This window comes from Alosa alosa, chromosome 5, assembly GCF_017589495.1.
Source record: "Alosa alosa isolate M-15738 ecotype Scorff River chromosome 5, AALO_Geno_1.1, whole genome shotgun sequence".
NCBI lineage: Eukaryota > Metazoa > Chordata > Actinopteri > Clupeiformes > Clupeidae > Alosa > Alosa alosa.
The window spans coordinates 33,195,481-33,223,358 of record NC_063193.1 but is presented as its reverse complement, the minus strand read 5'-3'; the positions used below and the strand labels follow the sequence as shown (position 1 = coordinate 33,223,358).

Below are 27,878 nucleotides of genomic sequence, written 5' to 3'. Positions count from 1 at the left end.
TTTTTTTATCAGTTACAACTTTGCTGTTGTTGATGTTGAAATGGCAAGACTGTCATCTTTTAAAAATTGCATCGCTAAGGTTAGATGAAAACAGTTTTGTTGTGTGCATGTCTTCTCATAACTGTCAGATGTGGCATTTTAATCTGCATGCTTCTTGGGTATGTCTTGATGAAGATGTATTTGATTTGTGGCAGATACTCCTCCTGATATAATGGATGGCCCAGGTGTGTGTGTGTGTGTGTGTGTGTGTGCAGTGTTTCCCATACATTGACTTATCTTTGGCGGCCCACCACAATATCAACATTGACCACCACACATTTATTTTCCAGGTTGTACTAAATTGTGCTTATACATAGTTAGCATCATAACCACACTGCGCAAATTTGTTAAAAATTGTTGCATTCAAGTTAATTATACGGGAAACACTGGTGTGTGTGTGTGTGTATTGTAGAGCAACATCTTATCTTAGATGCAGGTGACTCGAGTGTGTGTGTGGTTTGTGTGTATTTTGATAGTGTATTGTATTGTATTAGGGTTGCACAAAGTAGCATCGTATCTCTGATGCCGGTGACTCGTGTGTGTGTGTGTGTGTGTGTGTGTGTGTGTTTGTGCTGCAGAGAGCAGCTGCGTGCTTCAGAGGGACGCTATCAGGCCCAGAAGCAGGTGACTCAGGCGCTGGAGGCGGAGCTACTGAAGATTTACAGCCAACTGGAAATGGAGAGGCCGACCAATCACAACCGAGACCACGCCTCCAACCACCTTACAGGCCCTACCCAGGCGGATGCACATAGCCCCACTAAGACGAGGTGAGTCAGCAGCTTTAACCCTGAAAGGTGATTCAGCAGTTTTAACCCTGAAAGGTGACTCAGCAGGTTTAACCCATGAAGTGTGACTCGGCAGATTCAACTCACCCCAACTCTGTTATTGTGCGATCCAGTTTTACGAGGGGATCTTTTCACAAGTAGTAAGATGACAGACAAACAGGAAGTTGCGCAGTATTATTTAACGACACGCCCCCCTAAGGTCGTCTGACGAGAAGCGGTCTCGTACAAATCAGAGGACCCCCACTTCACGGGCAGTTCTGACGACTTCAAAACCAAAGATGCCCGCGCCCTGTGCTTACTGTAATTAGGTGCTCTTTCTCTCTTCTACACATTGCACTGCCTCAGGGGTGTGTTGTGTTGTCTTGTTGTGTGTGGAATATGGTGTACTGTGTTGTTTACCCGTTGCTGTTGGTACAAGTGGCTAGCAGTGTTGCTGTGTTGCTAAAAACAAGCATTGCCGCAACAGGAGGCGTCCGTTGGCTCTTTGTCTTGTTGTGTTGTGATAACCGTAAACGCAAACCACAGCTCGGCCTCATGAGGAAGTTACAGTACATTTTACTAGTTACACGGTGTCTCGAGCCGACACCACTGGTCCTCAGTTTCAGCCCAGTACTGGTCCTCAGTTTCAGCCCAGTACTGGTCCTCAGTTTCAGCCCCACCAGCTGAAAGGGAAATGAGTATATGTGGCATCCACCCCAGAGTGAGATGAGCGGAGGCAGACCCTCCTCTTCTCTGCTCTTCTCTGGCTGTGCAGTAACACAGTGTGACACCGTTAGCCTAGCTTAGCATAATGCACTGGAAGTGGGCCACACTTATAGCAAAGATCCTTCAGAATCATCCGTCTCTGCTTATAGCTTAGTATTGCCATGTTCCTTGATGCGTCAGTCTCTGCCTGGGATTCTGTCCAACACATTCATGTCTTTTATGCATATGCACATTCATCAAAAAATTTAAGTTAAGCAAATTAATTTTTTTTGTATTGTTTGATTGAAACTAGGGCAGATATCGTGACTGCAATTTGATTTATGATCTATTTTTTGAAAGTCAAACTTTAGTTCAATATTCCAGATTTAGCTTCAAGTTGGGTCCCTTCTAATTGGTGTGTGTGTCTAGTGCATGAGTCTGGAGATGAGGATGAGGATGGCATGAATATCAAAACCATACATGGGACAAGGTTAACCATTGGCGCAGAGTTGCGAGCTGCACGATTAATTGCAGCCTTTGGGATTAGCTCATCCCATTTGTTCAAATTGATATTTTTAATTAAAAAACAGTTAATTGTGCAGCCCTAATTGAAACTGAAGTACGGTAACCCATAGTAACAGGTTTTCTCCTCGGCCCAGGGCGAATGGATGTGGGGGGGGCGCCATAGACACCCCCCTGCGGTCCGAGCGGCCGAGAGGCGTCCAGGATGTGGCGGCGTCCCCCCTCCTCTCGGCCTCCCCCCCCTCCTGCAGCCTGTTGGGCCGGCGCGCCCGGCAACTCTCCCGCAACATGAGCGACGGTCTCTATGACGACGAGGACGAGGCCCTGCTGGAGAGCAGCCAATCAAACACCAGCTCAGGGTGTCACTGCGGTGAGGCCTCACCCACTTCCTCTGGAGCGCAGGCTGAGGCTCAGTCATGTGACCACTGTGAGTCATGTGATCAGCAGCCAGCCAATGAGGGCACCAGGAGACTTCAGGATCTACACATCATGGATTACAATGAGCTGCCCGACTTGAGCTAAGAGCTCTATGTGTTTGTGTCTGTGGGAGAGAGAGCGCAAGATGCCAAAGTGTGTGTGTGTGTGTGTATGTGTGTGTGTGTGTGTGTGTGTGTGTGATCTGCTGTTTTTCCTCTGTCTCAGGAATCAGAAGGGAAAGAGTCAAGAGGCCTCACCAGCCCTTTATCAGGCTGCTACCATGCCCTGTCACATGACCCCACCACCATGCCCTGTCACATGACCCCACCACCATGCCCTGTCACATGACCCCACCACCATGCCCTGTCACATGACCCCACCACCATGCCCTGTCACATGACCCCACCACCATGCCCTGTCACATGACCCCACCACCATGCCCTGTCACATGACCCCACCACCATGCCCTGTCACATGACCCCACCACCATGCCCCTGTCACATGACCCCACCACCATGCCCTGTCACATGACCCACATGACCCCACCACCATGCCCTGTCACATGACCCCACCACCATGCCCTGCTCTCACATGACCCCACCACCATGCCCTGTCACATGACCCCACCCCCATGCCCTGTCACATGACCCCACCACCATGCCCTGTCACATGACCCCACCACCATGCCCCAGTCACATGACCCCACCACCATGCCCTGTCACATGACCCCACCACCATGCCCTGTCACATGACCCCACCACCATGCCCCTGTCACATGACCCCACCACCATGCCCTGTCACATGACCCCACCACCATGCCCTGTCACATGACCCCCACCACCATGCCCTGTCACATGACCCCACCACCATGCCCTGTCATATGACCCCACCACCATGCCCTGTCATATGACCCCACCACCATGCCCCTGTCACATGACCCCACCACCATGCCCTGTCACATGACCCCACCACCATGCCCACAGTCACATGACCCCACCACCATGCCCTGTCACATGACCCCACCACCATGCCCTGTCACATGACCCCACCACCATGCCCACAGTCACATGACCCCACCACCATGCCCACAGTCACATGACCCCACCACCATGCCCTGTCATATGACCCCACCACCATGCCCACAGTCACATGACCCCAGTGATGGACGATCTGTCTGCTCATTTAGTAGTTAGGCGTTTAGCAGCTTGCTGTGAGGAAAAGTGAATTTGGGGATTTATAATCTGCAGGTTTTACTAAGTAGTTGTTTTGCTGTATTTTTATCCACTCAGTAGTGATTGTAAGACCAAAAAAAAAAAAAAAAAAAAAAAAAAAACAATAACGGCAACAAAAAACAAAACAGATAAATCAAAAAAGATGTAAGTAAATGAAGAATGCCTGTATAGGAGTAACAGGGCCATATTGTGGAGCAACAGGGACTATTTAGCCGAATAAAACGAAATGTCTATTCTTAGATGAGCTGTAACCAGCCTGTCTGTGGGTTAGTCAGCTGTGTGATGGGAAACACTACGTCTGAGAGGATTTGCAATCAGGTCAGAGAAATGAGGTAGGAAATGTCCACTGTTGCCAGGGATACACAGGGAAACCATAAGCTGTCCGTCTCACACAATAGAGACTGGGAAATTGCTCACAATATTTGTTCTGCTGGTGTCCTGCTCCAAATAGCAGTTTGTGGAAACGCTTCTGCCTGGAATGTGTCAGGTTTAGACCCAGAGCTAGTCCATTGTTAGCTGCAGATGGGGGTTTGTCGCTTGTGAAAAAGTGCAATACTCGTGTGGACGCGCTCGTGCGTGGTTTGGAGCGACTGCTCCTGATTTAAGTGCTCAGTGGGTTTTTTCTTTCTTTCAAAGCTTAATCCAAACACTGGCTCTCGTGTGTCACTGTGTACAATGACAGCTGTGTGGTCCGTGAGCCAAGCGGTCAGTCGCTTTACACCAAGTGTTCATGTGCTGCTCTTCAGCACAGCCAAACATGAATTATTTCACACTGTATATGTATTCTGATTAGTGATGATGGACACTAAACGAAACAATAAAAACTATTCCATAAATATATCTTGTTAGTGGTTCTGTGATCTCTAGATGGGTCTCAGTGAAGATCATGCATCTGTGATTTCTGAAGCTGATTGTACGGTGCAAGACTGCTTTGAAATTGTTAGAAGGCTGAATTGAACGGGTAGACTCTGAAAGATGCGATAGTGCCATCTAGTGGCGTGTCCAGACTTTCACTCCCTATTGGCCTGTCCTTGAAAAAGTTCCCTTAGTCGTTAATTAATGTTCATTAATCTGGAGCTTGCCAATAAGATCCTGAAGTGTAATTAGCGCGGGATGGAGAGTAAAGGTCCACTTTCCCTCAGCACTGAGACTGTCTCCCCATCACAGGAGAGATGCCTCGGAGCCAGGCAGCCAGTCGAACACATAATTATTTTTTTACACTTGAGGGCCCTTTCTCATCACAAGATTACACAACTGTGCAGTAAAGGCCTGTAGCACTAAACAAATTGGGTTTACAATAACGGACAAAATAAATACTATTTCACACATTCCTAGTCACATTCATATTTAGCCATATGAAGGGCGTGAGCCATTAGAGTTGCCTCTTTTCATAGTCGGCTGTAACAACTCGGCGTGGTGGAGCAACGAGAACCTCACTGCCTGACAAGCTTATTACAAATAAATATGATTATTATTATTATTAAAATCATCTGATATATACCAGTCAACTTCAACTTTAAATAGCATTATGAGTTATTAGTTATGCCTTACTCATAATCCACTCATGATCTAAGTTGCTCATGCTAATCATAATTACCTCATGTGGAAAGTCAAAGCCGATATTTAACGTTCCGCTCTCACATGAGGTACTTGGCATGTGTTTAATTTCCATATTTGAAATAAAACATTTCTAAGCACATCTGTGACCTCACTTCTGCCTGAACCCGGGGGGCCTCCACACAGGCTTCCCAGCATGCCAAGCTCCTGTTCGCGCGATCTTTGGGTCTCGCTGGGGCTGCGCCGACCGGACGCGTCTGTCTCCCTCGGCCTTCTGGGAGCCCGCGTGGCTGCAGGCGGAGCGTGGTGGGGTCAGGCGCTCCTCTCGAGCAGGGGTGGGGACGGGCGAGGGAGCAGGGGTTCCGTCGGGAGTGGCCGCGGCTGACCCCAGCAGCTCCAGCGCCAGTGGGATGAAACTGATGATGCCCCCGTAGTGGCGCTTGGTCTCACAGGTGAGCCGTAGGATCTCGTTGTGTGGATGCCTGCCAGGGAGAAGGAGCAGAGCCGCTGAGAACTGGTCACACACACACACACAGGTGTATTCTATGAAATGACATGACATGAAATGATTCTCTTATACATTTGTGTGCAATCTCTTTGGAACATTGAGTGCAATATTTTATTTACACTGTCTGATGAGACTCCTACATTATTTTGCAGCATTAGTGGAGAAACCACCTAATGATGACATAGACTTGGCTCAGCATGTACGGTGTGTTATTGTTATTCTGGCAATTCTATAATAACATTGACGACTATAAACGGTTAAATTCTAATGCAAATCGGATGTGTAGGCTATTGATGTCACTTTGGACAAAAGTGTCTGCTAAGAAACATAAACATCAAATAATAACATGTAAACATGAGTGTATTTTAGTGCACGACAGGATCGTGTTATTGGTGTTACTTAACTGTGCACGCAGCTTGCTTATGTCACTGTCTGGGTGGACAAGCATCTTGCAGGTGATCAAAGTATCATTGCTAGGATATCGGCAAGAGGCGTTGATGAGCTTCAGGACGTTGTTGAGATCTGACACAATCTCAAGGAAAAAAAACAATATGCTTCTGTCTGTGCCATTGCTGCAGTAGTGGGTCATATACCTCTGGATCTGTCAGGGGGAAATAGTAAAGGTTTTATTGAGGGTACACCTGGTAAAATAGGTCTTTAATTAGACGAATCTATGAATGAATGAAAACACAGTTATACCCATAGAATTAGATAGGGTTATACCTGTGAAACCGTCTTGACTGGCTCGGCCCTTCCATGTGCTTGTTCCTGCGATCTCTCCAGGGCAGATGTGAAGATAAACTGCTGTTGCTTAAAACGTTTATGTTTCTTTTGAATAGCTGCTAGTCTTTTCTTTACCTCATTCATAGCGGATCTCCCCTTCAGCACCCCGCCTGGACTCAAATTTCAAACAGAAGAATAAGAAGTGTGACATGAATTCTCGAGGAAATGTCACAGTATCTCTGTCTCCAAGTAGTTCTACACAACAAGTAAACTATGAATGTTGCCCCTTCATGTAGTGGAGTGTTCGCTTTTAGAATCATTTGTTTGTATGTCGCTTAGCAACATATGAACACGCTCTAGAATGGAAGATGCGTCACTGCGTGTCCATGGCAACCACAAATTCAGTGCACTAACTGCTGCTAACTAGCCAGCCAACACATTTAGCCGAATAAAACAAAATCTCCCTGTGACAAGCAGAAAGGTAAGTTGACATATAGTCCTACTTTAGTCCCCACTTGATATTTGATAGGATGGAAATCTTGTCGATTCATGCAAAATTATTATTTTTGATAGCTGATTTGCAAGAGAGTTAGGTTATCAAAGTTAACGTTATTCTATCCTAGATGCTATCCTAGCAATTAACAGTTACCATAAACAACCACGGCAGAACCGCTCTAAAACGTTAAACAACTAGAACACAAAACTTGCATGCGAATGCAAGTGAAATTACCACCATTCAAGTGACCGGTGCATGGTTATGTTGTCTTCAGATTTGACTCATTGTATGATGACCTGTTTAATTTATGTTGCCTGATTTAGCTGGGTTTGTAGATATGGATGCCACGGTAAAGCCTTTGAGGATTCCTCCTGAAATGGCCATTTATGCGGAGAAACATGAAGTTTTTGACTTGCTGCAGGTGAACACCAACAGACACTTGGGATTTGGATGCCTTTTGTGGTCAAAAGATCAACTTTAAAGCAGGCGTCCTTGTTATTTACACTTAACTTACTTATTCTATTTATCCTTATTTAAGCTTTAGAACTGATGGAATGAAACTTACTGACGGAACAAATCCAGTCCACTGACCTTAGAATATTTAATTGCAGTCTCTGGTTAGAAATTTGGTCGTTGACAAGCCTGCGGACCCCATTCAGTATCTAATTGGGATGCTGAAGAGAGGCAGTGTTGAGGGTAAGTCTAGCTGTTTTTGCTAATTCAGTTTTGGAACTTTCCCACTGTAGCCACAAGGTGGAGCCCTTGTTTGAAGCAGATGAAATACGTTGTTAAATGGGATGATTTTCCTGATTATTGGAGTGTCAATTAGGCTTCAATATCTAAAATGGCCAATAAATTGTGAAAAATCCAATACAGCATAATATTCCTAATATCTCTAAAAATCAAGTTTAATAACATTTGGATCCGAAGCATGACTAGAAAGGGTTCCTAACAGTGTGTTGACCTCTGACCTGTGTTTGGAATAATCATGTCAGAATGCGTCAAGTTCTTGTGAATATAACTGTTGAGACGAGCGTTAACAGCCTGGTGCTGTGAGAGGGCTTATGGCACAGTGCATCTGTAGGCCCGTCTATTGTGTCTGTCAAAATACTGCTACCACAACCCACTGAGTTAAGATGCCCTCTACAAGCACCCTCAGAGCCTGCAAAGTGTAGTATGTCACTGTAAGTTATTCAGATGCACAATGCATGCCCACTGTGTTAATCTGCTGAATAAGCATGTGTGTGTCATGTTCCCAGTGCCTCGAGTGATCTTGCTGGGCCCGCCAGCATCAGGGAAGAGAACCGTGGTGAGTGCAACATGAACCAAAGTAAGCCTGTGGTTCCTTTAGTTAGGAACGTCCTCCCAAACCAGCCCCACTGTGGTAGCCATGTTCATGGTTCAAAGTTCAGACCCAGCTGAGCCTTAACTCAGGTGTGGGCTGGACCGTTTAAGATTAGAAAATGGATAATTAGAGATATCGATAGCCTTGAAATGTTAAACATCAGGCACAGGCATTTTCCTTTGCTTTAAGTCTTGCATGTTGACTGTGTGACCTGGTTGTCTTTGTGTGTGTGTGTGTGTGTGTGTGTGTTTGGGCTTCAGACCAAAGCCCTGTGCGAGCGCACCCAGGCCATTCATGTGACCATCAGCCACATCCTGAAGGAGGACCCCGACTTAAATGGACAGCCCCAGCAGTGTCAGGACAGAGGAGAGGTACACACACACACACACACACACACTTCAGTGGGCAGGCCCAGCAGTGTCAGCACAGAGGAGAGGTACACACACACTTCACAGTGGGCAGGCCCAGCAGTGTCAGAAGAGAGGAGAGGTACACACACACACACACACACACACACACACACACACACACACACACTGTGGACAGGCCCAGCAGTGTCAGGAGAGAGCCGTACAACCGTTAATGCACACTTAGTGCATGCATACTATAAGGGTATTTATTATACTGTATGTATATTCTAACTGTAATATATAGTCTTATAGGAGTGAGTGCACTTAGTGTATATGCATACTATAAGGGTATTTATTATACTGTATGTATATTCTAACTGTAATATATAGTCTTATAGGAGTGAGTGCACTTAGTGTATGCACTATAAGGGTATTTATTATACTGTTTGTATATTCTAACTGTAATATATAGTCTTCTTTAGGATCCTGAATATGAAGAAAATTCAACAAATGACTTACACCATTGGGAATACAAGTGGCCCATGCATTACATTACATTACATTACATTACATTACATTTGGCTGACGCTTTTAACCAAAAGCGACTAACAACATGGTAAACAGTAAGTTTTAGAACAATTCTCACAATTTTAGGACAGTTTAAAAAAAAAAAAAAAAGTTAGAGTACAGAAGAATAAGGCTGTGAGTGCTGTTTTTTAACAGTTACTTGTCAGTTTAAAACGGCTGGTGAGTGCTAGGATCAGTAAGACTTGTTGTAAGTGTTGCTATGAGAGTAGATGTTCTCTAAAGAGCTGGGTCTTCAGGAGTTTTTGAAAGTGGAAAAGGATGTCCCTGCCCTTGTAGGAACTGGCAGTGTGTTCCACCAACGAGGAACAACAGATGAGAAAAGTTTGATTGGCTTGAGCGCATCGGGTGGTAGAGCTAGCGCTGTTCATCAGAGGAGCCGAGCGGTCTGGAGGTAGTGTAAGTCTGTATGAGGGCATTCAAGCAGGTGGGAGCAGAACCGAGACTACTTTGTAGGCAAGCTAGAGACTTGAATTTGATGCGGGCCGCCATAGGTAGCCAGTGTAGCTGGATGAGCAGCGGGTAACATGTGCCCTTTGGGTTGGTTGTAGACCAGGCGCCGCCGCTCTGGATCATCTGAAGTGGTTTCACTCGCGCAGGCTGGGAGACCTGTCAGGAGGGCATTGCAGTAGTCGAGTCGTGAGATGACTATTGCCTGAACCAGAAGTTGGGTAGCATCTTGAGTCAAGTAAGTCCTGATTTTCCGTGATGTTGTAGAGTGCAAAACGGCATGCCCGGCGACTGAGGCAACATGATCCGAGAAGTTTAGTTGGTTGTCAAGAACAACTCCTAGATTTCTTGCAGTCCTGGTCGGGTGAAACAGACAGGGAGTCAAATTTGATGTTGATGTCGTGGTGTATGGTAGGTTTAGCTGGGATGACCAGCAGTTCAGTCTTTGAGAGGTTCAGCTGGAGGTGGTGTGCCTTCATCCATGTAGCTATGTCTGAAAGGCAATCCGAGATCCGATGCTGAAACCAGGGGGTCGCCAGGTGGAAAGGACAGATAGAGCTGTGTGTCGCCTGCATAGCAGTGGTATGAGAAGCCGTCTTTAACGGATAATCTGTCCCAAGGAGGTGGTGTAGATAGCAAAGAGGAGGGGGGCCCAGCACTGAGCCCTGGGGGACCCCTGTGGTTAGATGGTGAGGTCGGGATAGCTGACCAAGCCATGATACGTTAAACGAAGGCCCTGTGAGGTAGGATTCAAACCAGGAGAGAGCAGAACCGGAGATTCCCATGTCAGCGAAGTATAGAGAGAAGGATACGGTGATTTACCGTGTCAAAGGCAGCCGATAAGTCAAGCAGAATGAGTACTGATGACCGAAAGGTCGCCCTGGCTTCTTTAAGGCTTCTGTTACAGACAGCAGAGCCGTTTCGTAGAAGTGGCCGCTTTTGAACCCAGACTGATTTGGATCCAGAAGGTTGTTCTGTGAAAGGAAGTCAGAGACCTGTTTGGAGACTGCTCGTTCAATGCCTTTGGATAGGAAAGGCAGTAGTGAGACAGGGCGGTAGTTCTCGACTTGAGCAGGGTTGAGAGAAGCTTTCTTAAATAACGGTGTTATCCGGCCATTTTGAACGCTGTTGGAAATGTGCCGAGGTTAGCGAGGCATTGATCACATGTGTGATAGCTGGGCGATGGTCGGGCTGATGGACTGAAGTAGGCTCGTAGGGGTATAGGGTCCAGCGAGCATGTGGTAGGGACGGCTGCATGTCAGGAGTCTGGACACTTCACTCTCGGAGAGAGGCGTGAATGCTGAAAAAGATGTTCCAGTAGTCCCATGCAAACACACATCTCACTGAATATGCATAAACAAGCACACACAATCAAACACACACACACACAGACACTACTCTCCCTACCACTCCCAACACACATACACACACACACACACACACACACACATACACACACACACACACACACACACACACACACACACACACACTACTCTCCCTACCACTCCCAACACACATACACACACACCCACACACTACTCTCCCTACCACTCCCAACACACACACACAGGTCCTTTCCCCTAACCAGCTGCCATCATGTCCCTTTGCAGTGTGAACTGAGTTGTCTCTGGTTCTCTGTTTCCTGTGATGTTGCAGAAGATCCCAAGTGATCTCTGGACCAGGATGGTGCGACATCGGCTGTCCAGGATTGACTGTGTGCGCAGGGTAAGTGTTGAAAGCTCTGAGGATTGACTGTGTGCGCAGGGTAAGTGCTGAAAGCTCTAACAGACCGCACACAACAGGGTCTTCATAATACAGTACGCCTGAAATCCCTCATGCGGTATGTGAATAGATATATACCCGCGATTTGAATGGATATATATCTGCAGACCTGCTTAACTACACATACACACACCCACAGTCATGCACATACACACACACACACAATCCTGCACATGCAGTACAGATCTACTGTAGATGCGTGCAAAATCACATGCGCACACACACACACACACACACACACACACACCTTGTTACTCTTTGCCTCAATTATTTTCTTCCCTTTGTCCTCATGTCTTTTCCTTGTGTAAAGTACATTTACATATAATAATATCACGGCAAGAAAACTTAGAAAACAGTAATTACTCATATCATTTTTTTTTTTTGATATTTGGGGCATGTATGTTGAGTGATCTTGAAATGGTTTGATGTTTTAAGTCTAGAATGTGCCATTCTATTCTGACAAGATCATTAGCACCATAGAAACATCACTTATGATCGAAAGCTAAAAATATAGTGTGCTGACATTGATGTTCATATTTGAGTGTGTTTCTGCCTATTTATTTGAGCACAGCGTTGTGTGAGCTGGTCTTCTTTTCTTGATAATGAGCACAGCGTTAGAGAGAGACGTGTATGGGCTGCCACTTCAGTGTGGACACTGGACTAATCTGGTGCTTCCTTTAAGGTGATTGATTATTTAAACATGCAGTTTCCAGCAGAGATCCTCCACCCACTGCCCATCACTAGTGTCTACTGCAATTACAATTACTAGTTTGCACACACACACACACACACACACACACACACACACACACACACACACACACACACACATACACACACACACACGGGGACAGGATCCCTTAATGCTCTTGACGGGAACAGGAGTTGTGTCACATCAGAAACACATGGAGGTTGTAGTGATGTGTGTGTGGAGGACAGTATGCGGCGTCCAGATGAGCTCTTTGGTGTGTTCTGTGTTTACGTGTGTGTTCTTTAATTAGCTAAATAGCCGTGTGTGTGTGTGTGTGTGTGAAGCCGGTCCTGAGGGACGTCACAGCCTCTCCCACAGGACCGGCAGAGTCTGTGAGTGAGCACAACGCCATAATCACACTCTGTAGACCTCAAGCACACACACACACACACACACGCACACAAGCACACACACACACACACACATACAAACACACACATACAAACACACACACACACACACACACACACCCACACATACACACACATGCAGACACACATACACACACATACAAACACCGTCATCGTGCATACAAACACACACACACACCTGGACACATCATAACCCCTGGACCATATTCGTTCCTATTTGTACACACAGATGCACACATGCACACACACATACAGTACACACTTATAAACACACTTCTAATCCATCATCATGCATCATACACACACTTTTTTATTTAGCCTCTACACCTGACCTTCACCTGAACTCATCATAAACCTAGACATATTCATTCCTATTTGTACACACACACACACACATCCTTCCCATCCTTTAGAAATATTCCCTCTAAACCCCAAAAACCCACATCACACACCTCCCTCTCAACCCTCCTCTCACTCACCATTAAAGCAGCCCAGATTGATGTATTATTTCTCTCTCCTTTCTAAACTCTACAAATAGCTTAGTTTAGCCTACTGCATACATTAGTAAACTTTCTCGCTTGGCATCCGTTAACTTTGGCCATTTCATCTCGGCGGCTGCTGATTAGTTTTGCCGTTTAATCTGGTAATGGCTGTTTATCCCCGCGGGCTGGCTGTCTGCTCACGTGCCGTTATTTCATTATTTCCCTCCGCGGGCTTTTGTGCCGATCCAACCAGGAATAGCGTCGACCCTGGCGCTCTGTAGCCGCCGACAGCTGACAGCACGTCTCAATCTGATCAGGAGCGGCCCAGCGGCATCGCTGTCAGTCCACGCCTTCATCTCCAGTGCCTCTCTTCACACACACACACACACACACACAGGGCCACACACACACACACAGGATGATTGACACGCTGCATCAGCACTGAAGTTGAGATCCGCTGAGCCTAATTGCATTGGCATCTGAGCATCTTCTCATTCTCTTCTGTGTGTGTGCCTGTGTGAGTGTGTGTGCGTGTGTGAGTGTGTGTGTGAGAGTGTGTGTGTGTGTTTCTTTCGTGATTTTAAACGACACACCGCTGCATGTTAATCATGCCTAATCTGGGTCAGCTGGTTCATCTCTGGGCTGTCAGCGCTTCTTCGTCTGCGCGGCGTCTCCACAGCGCGCTTCTCTTCTCTCACGAGGCCCACCGCACGTCTGCTCGGGAAACTTCACTCTTTCATCAGCCACCACATCAGTGAGACAGAGAACACGCCTGGCAGAACGCTAATGATTTTAATGAACAATAAAATAATCACTCATCAAGCCATTTGCTTTAGCAGTCTTTATTTGGTGTGCAATATTAATTTAAGTGAGTGCATGTGGTAATGAGCATGTTCGGCAGGACAGTGAGTGCATGTGGTAATGAGCACGTAGTGAGCACGTTCGGCAGGACAGTGAGTGCATGTGGTAGTGAGCATGTTCAGCATGAACAGTGAGTGCATGTGGTAGTGAGCACGTTCGGCAGAACAGGACCAATCTGGGTGAGCACTGAATTAAATGATTTGCACTGACAGTTTAACTCTAACTCTTTAGTCTGTACTGCTCTGACTAGTAAAGTGAGTCTGTACTGCTGCTCTGTCTAGTAGAGTGAGTCTGTACTGCTGCTTTGACTAGTAGAGTGAGTCTGTACTGCTCTGACTAGTAAAGTGAGTCTGTACTGCTGCTCTGACTAGTAGAGTGAGTCTGTACTGCTGTGACTAGTAGAGTGAGTCTGCACTGCTGCTCTGACTAGTAGAGTGAGTCTGTACTGTTCTGACTAGTAGAGTGAGTCTGTACTGCTCTGACTAGTAAAGTGAGTCTGTACTGCTCTCACTAGAAGAGTGAGTCTGTGCTGCTGCTCTGACTAGTAGAGTAAGTCTGTACTGCTCTGACTAGTAGAGTGAGTCTGTACTGCTGCTCTGACTAGTAGAGTGAGTCTGTACTGCTGGGGCCATTGAGTGTGCACCAGTGCCACCAGTCAGAGTGCGTCTATACGGCTATATTAAGACGGTGTTATGTATGTAGAGTGATATGGTGTGAAGGTGAGGTATGAGGTGTTATTGTGTGTGTAGTGAGGTGGTGTAGAGGTGAGGTATGAGGTGTTATTGTGTGTGTAGTGAGGTGGTGTAGAGGTGAGGTATAAGGTGTTATTATGTGTAGTGTGTAGTGTAGAGGTGAGGTATGATGTGTTATTGTGTGTGTAGTGAAGTGGTGTAGAGGTGAGGTATAAGGTGTTATTATGTGTAGTGTAGAGGTGAGGTATGATGTGTTATTATGTGTGTAGTGTGGTGTAGAGGTGAGGTATGAGGTGTTATTGTGTGTGTAGTGACACGTGGTGTAGAGGTGAGGTACAGTACCTATAAAAAGTCTTCATCCCCATGCTAAAGTTGACTAAAAAGAGGAATAAAAAAAATATATATATTTTGGAAATGGACCTTAATGCCTTACTGTAATTTAAAAAATGAGGAAAAATCCAACCTTCAAGGACACCAATTTTCTTTGTGAATGAATAATGTATCATAAATAAATAAATGTTCTTCATTAAAATACAGGGTGCATAAGTATTATTATTATGTGTGGAGTGACACATGAGGTGTAAAAAGTGAGGTATGAGGTTGAGTTATGGAGTGACACATAGTATAAAAAGTATATATACTCTTGATCCCGTGAGGGAAATTTGGTCTCTGCATTTATCCCAATCATTGAATTAGTGAAACACACACAGCACACAGTGTACACACAGTGAGGTGAAGCACACACTAATCCCGGCGCATCAACAGCGGTGCTCGGGGAGCAGTGAGGGGTTAGGTGCCTTGCTCAAGGGCACTTCAGTCGTGCCTACTGGTCGGGGTCCAAACCGGCAACCCTCCGGTTACAAGTCCGAAGCGCTAACCAGTAGGCCACGGCTGCCCCAAACATGAGGTGTAAAAAGTGAGGTATGAGGTTGAGTTATGGAGTGACACATGAGGTGTGTTTCCCGGTGTGGGTTTGGGTCTTGTAGGCACTGGACAGAAGAACCGTCTCAGATCTGCTAAGAGGAAAGCAGCACCTGCTTAGGTGATCACCCACCAATGGAGCCTCCTCTTCAGTGGGAGTTATGATACTTAGATCAATACGAGTGTGTTTATATGATTTTGATCTTATTTATTTCCTCGTCTAATGAGTACTGGTGGGAGGCTGCTGTCTTTCTCCGCTGCGCTGCGTGGGAAGCCGTGGGACTGGTGTGGGAGTTTATTTGTTGTTTGTAGATTTCACATGTGCATAGGGAATGAGTGCAGCACACACTACTCCTCTCCCTGTGATCTTCCTCGGGGGGGGGGGGTGATTATCAGGAGGCTGATTAGTTAACCCTTCGTCTACTCTGCATAAGATTATATTAAATTAATTAGATATTAGGGGACATTGAAGTTTATTAAAATAGATTGCATTCAAACTATACGTACGGTTGTTAAGCTGTGAGGCAATAACGTGCCGTTAACACTTTCTCTGGGTCCGACTGGTCCCAGAGCCGCTTCTTTTCCCCCATAGACAGTAAAATAAACTATTTTTTCACGCTATTCCGAGCTCACTTGCTGCCTCAAGTTAGTAAAATCCTATTGGCGGAGGCCTGGAAGTCAGCCTTGATGACCACTGGCTACACAGCTACATTAACTACTCTGTTAGAGTTAAGCGTCTGGAAGAAACCGGATTGCATCTGGAAGAAACGGTACCAACTGCAGTTGGGCTGTGACGTCGTATTTAAAAACCGGATAGCGTCTGGAAGAAACAATACCAACTGCAGTTGTCAAAAGAGCTGATTGATGGTTGGTTTTATCTGTTTGCCTTCTCAGAGTGTGACATGTTTTTGCTTTCTTGTGTGTGTGTGTGTGTGTAGGGCTGGGTTCTGGAAGGAATCCCTAGAACTCGAGAGGAAGCTCTGAGTCTTCAGGAAGCTGGAATTGCTCCAGATCATGTTGGTCAGTTCAAGTTTTTACAACACACACACACACACACACAAACCGCCACACCTACACACACACACACACATTGATGTTGTGTTTTCTAATGTGCTAGTGGTGTTGGAGGCTCACACACACACACACACAAACCGCCACACCTTCACACACACACACATACACACACTTTGATGTTGTGTTTTCTAATGTGCTAGTGGTGTTGGAGGCTCACACACACACACACAGACACACCTACACACACACAGTGATGTGTTTTCTCCTGTGTTAGTGTTCTCCGGTGTTGGAGGCTCACATACACACACACACACACACACACACACACACACACATGTAAACCCACACACATACACACACACACACACACGTAAACAGACACACACACACAGTGATGTGGTGTTTTGTCCCGTGTTAGTGGTGTTGGAGGCTCCCGATGATGTTCTGATTGAGAGGAGTTTGGGCAAGAGGATAGACCCAGAGACGGGAGGTAACCTACAGAACATCCCACAAAGAATGCATCATTACACACACACACACACACACACACACACACACACATTTTCCAAAGCTCCTCAGGGTATTCCAAAGCCAGGCGATAATGAGCAAAAGGCTGCAGTCCCTGTAGATTAGTTGGGTAAATATACTGTAACCTTGATTTCTAAAATACATTTGATTTAGTTTTCATTGTTTATATTGTTTGAAGTTGTAAAGTTCTTTCATCTGTAGAACAGATCAGATCCACACTTTGGACATCTTCGCTACATTAACCTTCCACTCATCTAAATCTATTGTGTGTGTGTGTGTGTGTGTGTGTGTATGTGTGTGTGTTTACTTTTGTGTGTGTGTGTGTGTGTGTGTGTGTGTGTTTACTTGTGTGTGTGTGTGTGTGTGTGTGTGTTTATGCTTGTTTGTGCGCCTATGTGAATATGTGTGTGTGCGTGTCTGTGTATGTGTTTATTGTGTGTGTGTGTGTGTGTGTGTGTGTGTGTGTGTTTACTCTGTGTGTGTGTGTGTGTGTGTGTTTTGTGTGTGTGTGTGTGTGTGTGTGTGTGTGTGTTTACTCTGTGTGTGTGTGTGTGTGTGTGTGTGTGTGTGTGTGTGTGTGTGTGTGTGTGTGTGTGTGTGTGTGTGTGTGTGGTCAGATGTGTACCACGTGGCCTTCATGCGTCCAGAGAGCCAGGAGGTGCTGCGGCGTCTGGAGCCTCCAAAGGAGTTTGTGACGGAGGAGTTGGTCACTAAGCAACTGCAGCACTACCGCCGAGAGGCCCACGGCCTGCTGAAGACCTACGGCTCCTACCTGCACTACGTCAACGCTGACCAGCCCCATGTGGACGTCTGCGCTCAGGGTACACACACACACACACACACACACACACACACACACACACACACACACACACACACACACACACACAGAAAGGGCTGGACTCAACGTACTCCATCACACACCTCACCCCGCACACACACACACAAATGTGCTACGTCAACGCTGACCAGCCCAATGTGGACGTCTGCGCTCAGGGTACACACACACTACACCTCACCACACTCACACGCACACACACACACACAAATGTGCTACTCAAGGCTGACCGGCCCCACGTGGACGTCTGTGCTCAGGGTACACACACACACACACACACACACTACACCAAAGGGCACCCTACACCCGGCGACCCAAAGGGCTTTACCCCCTCACACACATTTAGTCTATATCCAACCACACACACACACACACACACTCTCTCATACACACTGCGTCCATCAATCCACTGCAGCCATCACTCAAAGCCACGTGAGTTTCCTATCCTCTGAGTCCCCATGGCCATCAGGACCAGCTCTGTCAGGCTCAGTGAGAATAGCTCCCCTAGTGGTGGGAGGTGAGAATGGCATCTAAGCCCTGAGGCCATAGAGGTCCCCTGCTGCCACGGGCTCCACTCTAGAGCAGGATTTAAGGGTAGGGTTGGGATCAGCACGGGCTCCACTCTAGAGCAGGATTTAAGGGTGGGGTTGGGATCAGCACTGGCTCCACTCTAGAGCAGGATTTAAGGGTGGGGTTGGGATCAGCACTGGCTCCACTCTAGAGCAGGATTTAAGGGTGGGGTTGGGATCAGCACTGGCTCCACTCTAGAGCAGGATTTAAGGGTGTGGTTGGGATCAGCACTGGCTCCACTGTAGAGCAGGATTTAAGGGTGGGGTTGGGATCAGGGTGGGGTTGGGATCAGCACTGGCTCCACTCTAGAGCAGGATTTAAGGGTGGGGTTGGGATCAGCACTGGCTCCACTGTAGAGCAGGATTTAAGGGTGTGGTTGGGATCAGCACTGGCTCCACTCTAGAGCAGGATTTAAGGGTGGGGTTGGGATCAGGGTGGGGTTGGGATCATCACTGCAGCGGGGCTGGTGCTGGTGATGATGGGGGAGTGAGGGTGGAGGACGTGGATGTTTGGTCTGAAATGACTGAGGGGCTCAGGGTCTGATGTCTGATAGTATAAGGAGTGGCGTTTTGGATTTAAGGTGGAGTTTTGGGATGGATTTAAGGTGGAGAAATGGGCTAATCAGTGTGGAGAGGTTGGTGCGGTTGGTGACAGCACTAGTGATGGTGGGGGTGATAATTGTTTAGATTTTGATGGGTGAGGGGTCAGGGTTAGGGAATAATATCTAGGGGGAGTGGTGTTGTACAGGAGGGTACGTCTGAGAAGATTTGGTGTTCATGTTTGGATGATTATCCTGCAATAGTTACTGGGTGTTCTGGGGGGTTGTGGGTGTGTTGTGCTGGGTGTTCTGGGGGGTTGTGGGGTGCTGGGTATTCTGGGGGGTTGTGGGGTGCTGGGTGACGGATGGGGGGGGGGGGGGGGGGGGGGGGTTAGATGAGGGGCAGCCTTAGGCTGTGCTGCAGGCTGGAGGTCCCTTTAGGGCCTGAGGGATGACAACGCCGCCGTCACTGTCACAATCAAAAACTAAACATACACACACAAACACACACACACACACACTCACACACACACAGGACCTGTCAGTGCATCAATGAGAACTACTCCCCTACACCCATGCACCCCCCCTCTCTCATACATAAACAGTTACTAATGAGACCCACACCTTTCCTCTCTCTCAGTCTGTCTCCTCATCTCTCCCTCGTTATTCACACAGACACAAACTCAGCCTGTCCCCTCGTCAGTCACACAGACACAAACTCATTCACACAGACACAAACATAGCCTGTCACCTCGTCATTCACAGACACAAACATAGCCTGTCCCCTCGTCATTCACACAGACACAAACTCATTCACACAGACACACAGCCTGTCCCCTCGTCAGTCACAGACACAAACTCAGCCTGTCCCTCGTCATTCACACAGACACAAACACAGCCTGTCCCCTCGTCAGTCACACAGACACAAACACAGCCTGTCCCCTCGTCAGTCACAGTGCCCTCACTCATGCACTTACCGAGTATATTACCTGATTCGCTCTAATGCACAAGCATTACCACAGACATTCTGCTGTTGCAGCCTCACACATGGTATTAAGGCCAGTGATATCATATTTACCGGCATAACCTACATCAAAGTCAATCAAGTACATCAAGTGCTTTATTGTCAATTTCTTCACATGTCAAGACATACAAAGAGAAATTACGTTTCCTACTATCCCACGGTGGAGACAAGACATATTTTACCAATTAGGTCCACAGACAAACATAACATTAAATTAAACAATATAAAAAGTAAATAAGAAGGCACATACAATGAAGAAATAAGAGCAGCAAAATTTAAGTTGAAATTGTGCAATTGTGCATACAGTAGACAGTCAATATAATAGTGCAAAAGTCAGGCCAATAAATGGCTGAGGTAGTTCTGTTTGACCTAAGTATGCAAGTGGCATAGTGGTGCAAGTTATGTAAGAGCAGCAGAAGTGTGTTCAGAAGTGTTTTCAGGACAACAGGACAACAACGACAAGTTGCAAAGTGTGCAAGTGTGCAAGTGGAGTAGTGCAAGGCAGCCATTTTGGGTCTGAAAATTCCAGGATGTTATGTAGCTGAGGGGTGGAGGGGGAGGGGGGAGAGAGTTCAGCATCCCAACAGCCTGGTGTATGAAGCGGTTGGTGAGTCTGGTGGTGCGGGAGTGCAGGCTTCTGTACCTCTTCCCAGAGGGCAGTAGATCAAACAAATTGTGAGCGGGGGTGACTTGCATCACTCACAATTGTGGTCAAGCTAAGGGTGGGTGGGAGGTGTAAATGTCCTTCAGGGGGGGAGAGAAAGCACCAATAATCCTTCCAGCTGTGTTCACTATGCTGCAGGGCTTTTCTGTTGTATTCAGTGCAGTGCGACCCCACATGGCGATACAGCTGGAGAGGATGCTCTCAATGGTGCCTCGGTAGAATGTGGTCATGATGGCTGGTGGAGCACTTGCTCGCCTGAGTTTCCGCAGGAAGTAGAGGCGGCGCTGAGCTTTCTAATCAGTCAGCAGAAGGTCGCCTCTCCAAGTTCCTCTAAGTTCTCAGATTGTAATCATGGAAGTGCGATGAGAGAGGAGCAGGGAGAGTGTGGTCTCTAATGGAGGAGAGAGAGAGAGAGGAGCAGGGAGAGTGTGGTCTCTAATGAGCTCTGGTTGGGGTCAGATTTTGCTGCTCTGAGGTCCCGAGACCAGCACTTCTGGCTCTGTTTACATTTAATCCCCCCCGATTGACCTGCTGGAGGACACGGTGGGGAGGTGTAAACATTAATCTACACAACCTACACAACCTACACAATCTACACAACCTACACAACCTACACAATCTACACAACCTACACAACCTACACAATCTACACAACCTACACAACCTACACAACCTACACCCTACACACCTACACAATCTACACAATCTACACAATCTACACAATCTACACAACCTACACAACCATAATCTACACAACCTACACAATCTACACAATCTACACAATCTACACAATCTACATAATCTTTACCCCCATTAAGCGTTTAGCACACAGAGCTATAATGTCATTATTAATGCTGGTTATTGACTGCCTGCTCAGAGATGTGCTTTTTAATGGCGTAATTAGCGCTGTGTTGTGATTGGGCCTCTGGCGGTCAGCGCGGTGGCTTAGCCAGCGGCTACAGTAGCTCTGTCCTCCCGCATCCACACCGTCCATCACAGCTGTCAGCGGCGAGCAGCGCGGAGGCGCTCTCGGAACACAGCGGCCGTTAGTCCCAATTAGCAGCGTGTTGATTACTGTGCAGCCAGCCAGACGCGGGGGGAGCAGAGGAGGAACAGTGTCCAGACAGCAGGCTGGGGGCAGAGCTGGCGCGGACCTGGCCCGGCTCAGAGCCGGATCTGGACCGAACAGTGGTGGACTCAGCAGGACTGATTTAACTTACACATTTTTAAAATCGTGTAAAAGAGGTGCAGGAGGGGATTGTGGGTATTCTTTCTGCTGCTCTCCTGTAAGCCATGTCGGTTGTTTTCCTGGCGCATGGCCCAGATACCCCCCCTTCCTCCAGGAGGGCAGGCGTAGGGGTGGTGGTGGAGGTGGAGGATGGCGCCACCTCATACTTTATTGATGGTGTTCTTTATGTTGTGATTAGCGCTAGCGACCTGCTATGAGGTGGGGTGAGGGGCTGAGAGCACTAAGTGCTCTTTTACCAATTAGCAATTAAGCATTTAGCACCAAAGCTAATGGAGCCTCCCCAAGCACACACACAGCACCTGGCAAGCAGGCCGTGGGCTGTTTATGGGAAAGGCTACACATAAACTGAGCTCACTCACTTCACTGGGTCTGTGTTCTGTCTCTGTAGTGTTCTCTGTTCTGTACTCGTATGTGTGTGTGTTCTGTACTTGTGTGTGTGTGTTCTGTCCCTGTAATGTTCTATGTTCTATACTTGTGTGTGTGTGCTCTGTGTTCGGTACTTGTGTGTGTGTGTTCTGTCTCTGTAGTTCTCCATAGTTGTTCTTCATTGAGCTTGTCGGTTCCGCTGTGTTCTGCTGTTCTGATGTGTGTTCTGTGTTCTGTAGTTCTGACCTACCTTCTGTCTCGGCACCGGTCCACTGCCCCCCACACCCCCCGCATCCTGCTGTTTGGCCCTCCAGGGTCCGGCAAGAGTCTGCAAGCACGACTCCTGGCTCAGAAGTACAACATCATGGACAGTAAGGAGCTGTCTCAGTGTCTTTTAGTATCACACACACACACACACACACACACACACACACACACACACACACCAACACACACACACATCATACACAGTGACAATCTCTCTCTCCCTTTCTCTCTTTCTCTATTTCTCTTTCTCTCTCTTTCTCCTTCTCTTTCTCTCACTTCTTCTCTCTCCCTCTCTCTTTTTCTCTCTCTCTCTCACCCAAACCCAAGTCTGTAACCTCACTGTAGGCACACACACACACAGGTAACAGCTTCCTTAAAGGGGTGGTTCAGGATTTTGGACATAGGACCTCATTTCCAAGTAAGCAAGTGTGATATTTATCAGTGGAGACCGTTTTCAACACGTTTCATCCAGTCCTTCCTAATTGCAGAGTTCGTGGGTGCTAGGCTACGCAAGTCAACGGTATGTAGCCTGCCACTAAAGACAGTCTTACCCACTCCAAAGTACACCCGAGGCAAATAAATTATAACGCCAGACTATCGATGTAAATGTCTGTATTGACAGTGTTATTTCTAATCGTTATTCTATCCTTGCATTTCAACGATCGTGATTACATTTTGAGGGACTAGTTTCTTAGCAGCGGCGAATTATACTTGTTCGGTTAGTAGTACTGCGCTTTCGAAAAGTAAACAGTAAAGTGCGACTCCAATGGGGATACCTAGTAGTAGCCTTGGTAATATCAGTCCCGCCATTGAGTTGCAAAATGACTACTAACAACTTTAGGGACCAAAGTATAACTATTGCAACGCTGATGCAAGGGTAGTTGTATTTTACACTATTCTATCAACACAGACATTTACATCGATTGTCTGGAATTTGCCTCAGGTGTACTTTGGAGTGGGTATGACTGTCTTTAGTGGCAGGCTAGCACATACCGCTTGACTTGGCGCTTAGCCTAGCACCTGCGAACTCTGCAATTAGAAGGACTGGATGAAACGCGGCTGAAAACGGTCTCCACTGATAAATATCACACTTGCTTACTTGGAAATAAGGTCTTATGTCCAAAATCCTGAACTACCCCTTTAAATGAATAGTCATGGAAAGATTTGTTTGATATATTCTCCCTAACGCTACTAATCTAATAAAGCTAAAGGCACCGCTGTGCCTCTTCCTCTCCCTCTAACGGCAGCACTCTCTGGGTGCATGTGTGTCTCTTCCTCTCACTGTCTGTGTGTTTTGGACCGGCCTGCTCTAGTCTGCAGTGGGAAATTGATCAAGGCAGTCTACGCAGACGAGTCCAGTATGGGAGAGCTCCTCAAACCCTACCTAGAGTCTGGAGAGAAAGGTATGTCTACACACACACACACACACACACACACACACGCACACACACACGTACACACACAGAGAAAGAGCGAGTCTAACAAACAGAGCCCTGCTGTTAGCCTTCAGAGTGCAGTATTTGATTCCCATGCCTGAGGTTTAACCCAGTGAGGAAGAATGATGTGCAGTGCTAGTATTTCACAAGTGTGTACTCTTTTCTCATTTACCACACAAGTACACAAGCAAGTTGACGGTCAGAACAGGCCATCAATTATAGCACACACACACACACACACATACACACACACACACCTGTGCCCACTGAAGACTTCATGGGGATAGACAGATAGATAGATAGATAGATAGATAGATAGATAGATAGATAGATAGATAGATAGATTTTAGATAAATAATAGATAGATAGATAAATTTAAGGTCACAGTAGCATACAGACAACATACACACACACATTCACTAACAGCAGAAAAAGTAATTAAAAGTATATACTATAAAAAACACAACTAAGCAATAAGGACTATAGAAGATAAAGAATATACTAAATATACTAAAATACAAAATATACTAATAAAACTTAATCTAAATCAATTCTACAAAACAGTATCCACATAGTGGGTGATTTGTCAATCAGGTCTTTGTAATGACTGAAGCAGGGGACTGAGCCTGTGATCCTCTGTGCATAAGGTAAGGTAAGGTGCTCTGTGTGAACGAGTGTCATGGTGATGGTGCAAATGAGTAAGTCAAACAGTGCAACAGTGCAAGAATAAAGTCTATATATCTATATATAAATAACTATATTAAGAAAGGTATAAGTGTGGTCACAGTTAGAACATGGCATGGAGGGAGAGGGTTGTGCATATGTACTAATAAAGCCGCAAAAACAGTGAGGCAGAAGACAATGGTAAAGTGGCTAGTGGACAGACAGTTCAAGACATGGAGGTGGTGAAGAGGCAGACAGACTATGCGGAGAAGTCTATTTCTCTTCCCTTAAGTGATGCATTGAACAGTTAAATGGCCCTGGGAGGAGGCAGAGGAGAGACTGTAAGTGTAACAGTGTCCTAACTAGATCCGGGCGAGCGACTATCTTGTAGTATTCGGTGTTGTCTGTCTACACTGAATCTGTTAAATACTGCATGCCCTGCTATTGCGTCATATTTCTCATTCAAAATAGCAGAGCACTGCGAGCGACAGAAAGGAAATAGTCACGGGCCGTCCGACAAAAGCTCTCTCAAAACGTTGCGTTGCATCGCACTGCTCGCGCCGCTTGCAGTCAGGACACTCCAATTGAAAACAACGGAATTAAACGGATTGTATCGCTAATGTTCGCTCGCATCGCTTTTGGTTAGGACACACTGTAACGTTTGGCATTTTAGTGTAAGTGTGGGGTTTGGTAGCAGGGCAGCGTAGGACTCAGAGACGCAGCCTCCTGTGGAAGAGCCCGTTTGGGAGGTTCAGGAGGTTGCTTCGCTCGGAGCCTGTTTGGGAGGCTCAGGAGGTTGTTGGTTTGCGCGGAGCCCGTTTGAAGGCTCCCTCCGCTGCTGCGCTGTTATGCTGCTCCAAGCGTTTTGATGTGGAAATTGGACAGTTTGAGTCTGTCAGCTCTAATTTTTCAGCGGCGTCAGAACCCCCCCTGGGTGCAGGCGGGTGCTTCGCTGTCAGGAAGCCTCCGTGCCGCCCTCACCCTCCGTATTTATCCATATTTATTCACTGCTGCCATGTTGCCTCCAGGCAACCCCCCCCCCTCCTAACACCCTCCGAGCGCGAGCCGTCCCGGTTGTAAAGAGGCCCCTTAGCCTGACCCCTATCAAGGTAACCTCCGCTTAAACAACTCGCTTCTATAGTGTGCCAGGCAGGAGTCAGTCAGGCGCGTTTGTAGTGACGATGAATTGGAAACACAGCAAGTGTCTGAAATCTTCCTCAAAAGATTCACGATTCATGTGAGTTTGAATGACAATGTAGCGAGTGATTATTTCATTATTTATTTTTTTCCCCTCTCTTTTGACGAATAAATCTCTTGAAGTGAAAAACAACTTCACGTCTGATTTGTCGTCGCTGCTGGTGTGTGTTTTCAGACAGACGCTGTCTGTTTTGTGTCTGACCCGCTCCACGTGTAGGTCGTCTCTTTGAAACCTTCTCCTCAGTCGGCTGAGTTTGTTCTCTGCGAAGCTCTCCACTGGCAGGTAACGTCGTCACAGGAAGAAACACATCCCAGATCTGTTTACAGACGCGATAGAAGTTTTTCTCTGCCCTCCTTTATGTATTTTTGTAAAGTCTGTCTTATTTCTGTATGTAAGATTGATTTCCTGTCCCAAACATTAGTTAGAGGATCTTGAATGTTTTTTTTTTTTTTCTCTCACTACTTTCATACAGGCTGACATTTCAGGCTATTTCTTCATAAAGCTTCTCTATAATGCTTGTTTTCTTTCAGGAGGTCTGTCAGAATGTGAAAAAAGTTATCTGTGCTGTGCTATAACTATCTGACCAAGCTGGCCAGCGTGGTCAAGTAGATCGGCCCTCAAATAGCTCAGCCTGCTCTGAATGCTTACGTTCACTGTCTACCTCAAAGAGCTGCGGTGGCAGTTTAAGGGCGTGCACATGAAACAGTTGGTGTCAGACTGAAAATATAACGTCTTATGCAATCATTGTTACTTTGTATGTGATGCCTGTGTTCTGTGTGTGTGTGTGCGTGCGTGCGTGCATGTGTATATACTGTGTGTGTGTGTGTGTGTGTGTGTGTGTGTGTGTGTGTGTGTGTGTGTGTGTGTGTGTGTGTGTGTGTGTCAGTGCCGGACAGCATTGTGCTTCAGATCCTGGTGGCCCGGCTGAGTCGTCTGGACTGTACCACGCGTGGCTGGGTGGTGCATGGCTTCCCCCGTGATGTGGAACAGGCCGAGAAGCTGCGCGAGTCCAACCACATCCCCAGCAGGTAGACGCCCCTCCGACCCCTCTGACCCCTCCGACCCAGCCATCACACTCTCAATGGAGCATCCAGCCAAAGACACTTCACACTTACCAGACTCAATGCGAACACTTACGTCCAAAAACCCACCTGGTCCATTACACCAATTATTATTATATTATTAAGTCAAAACTCACTAACAAAAGTCCATCTGCTTAATCCTGAACCACAAAACCCAAACAAACCTCTGTGGCACTGAAGCTTAAGGCCCACCACATATTGTGTCCCTGCAAGCTTGCCCACTTAATGTGTCCCTGCAAGCTGCCCACTTAATGTGTCCCTGCAAGCTGCCCATGCTGTGTCCCTGCAAGCTGCCCATGCTGTGTCCCTGCAAGCTGCCCATGCTGTGTGTCCCTGCAAGCTGCCCATGCTGTGTCCCTGCAAGCTGCCCATGCTGTGTCCCTGCAAGCTGCCCATGCTGTGTGCCTGCAAACTGCCCATGCTGTGTCCCTGCAAGCTGCCCATGCTGTGTGCAGGCAGGTTCACTTGAAGGAGGATGGAGGAACAAGGGAGTCCGTAATGAAACCAGGTCATGGCTGCGTGCCCCAGTTTATGACGTCACTTCCTGCGCTAGCGGCCGGAGCTCAAGTGTCCGTGTCATCAGCCCTGGGATCAGATAGTGGAGAGAGGATCCCAGTCTCGATACGCTGCTCCCATCATGTGATTAAAAACTCAGCTTACGCAACCTGCACATAGGATAGCGGAGGTCTTACGCCGGGTCAAGTGGTCCAGGGTGAGCTGCTGTGACGTGCCAGACTTGCTGATGTGCTGATAATTATAATTGTGTGTTCCAGAGCCCTGCTGTTGAGCGATACGTGAGGGTGTACTTATATGTGATCCCCTCCCTCCCTTTCGTCCGTCCGTCTGCAGTTAACCGTGATTACATCCATCAGTGTGCACTGACCC

The 27,878-nt window shown here is 47.0% G+C and overlaps 3 protein-coding genes across 4 annotated transcripts in view; 2 read left to right on the top strand and 1 right to left on the bottom strand.

Annotated features, from left to right (window-relative positions):
* tsc1a (TSC complex subunit 1a) overlaps positions 1-4,519 on the top strand; it is a 29,962-nt gene extending 25,443 nt beyond the window's left edge. Inside the window, exons 21-22 of the mRNA XM_048242852.1 lie at positions 618-806; positions 2,168-4,519. Coding sequence (XP_048098809.1) covers positions 618-806; positions 2,168-2,552 — 574 coding nt within the window. The 3' untranslated portion in view covers positions 2,553-4,519. The remainder of the gene's footprint in view (positions 1-617; positions 807-2,167) is intronic.
* A 660-nt stretch (positions 4,520-5,179) lies between these two features.
* spaca9 (sperm acrosome associated 9) lies at positions 5,180-6,759 on the bottom strand. Its single transcript, XM_048242855.1, has 3 exons — positions 6,468-6,759; positions 6,149-6,345; positions 5,180-5,718 (listed from the first exon to the last, which is right to left on the bottom strand). Exons 1-3 carry the CDS (start codon positions 6,609-6,611, stop codon positions 5,388-5,390), a joined length of 672 nt encoding a protein of 223 aa, XP_048098812.1. The 5' UTR covers positions 6,612-6,759; the 3' UTR covers positions 5,180-5,387.
* Positions 6,760-6,847: 88 nt separating this feature from the next.
* Positions 6,848-27,878, top strand: part of ak8 (adenylate kinase 8) — a 32,789-nt gene continuing 11,758 nt past the window's right edge. Inside the window, exons 1-12 of one of the 2 annotated variants that reach the window (XM_048242853.1) lie at positions 6,848-6,948; positions 7,287-7,384; positions 7,575-7,659; positions 8,223-8,272; positions 8,569-8,679; positions 11,353-11,421; positions 16,495-16,576; positions 16,989-17,060; positions 17,716-17,919; positions 22,587-22,718; positions 23,928-24,017; positions 26,798-26,939. In XM_048242853.1, coding sequence (XP_048098810.1) covers positions 7,301-7,384; positions 7,575-7,659; positions 8,223-8,272; positions 8,569-8,679; positions 11,353-11,421; positions 16,495-16,576; positions 16,989-17,060; positions 17,716-17,919; positions 22,587-22,718; positions 23,928-24,017; positions 26,798-26,939 — 1,121 coding nt within the window. In that variant the 5' untranslated portion in view covers positions 6,848-6,948; positions 7,287-7,300. Of the gene's footprint in view, positions 6,949-7,286; positions 7,385-7,501; positions 7,660-8,222; positions 8,273-8,568; positions 8,680-11,352; positions 11,422-16,494; positions 16,577-16,988; positions 17,061-17,715; positions 17,920-22,586; positions 22,719-23,927; positions 24,018-26,797; positions 26,940-27,878 lie in introns of those variants that run through there. The other variant, XM_048242854.1, reaches the window with a different exon arrangement.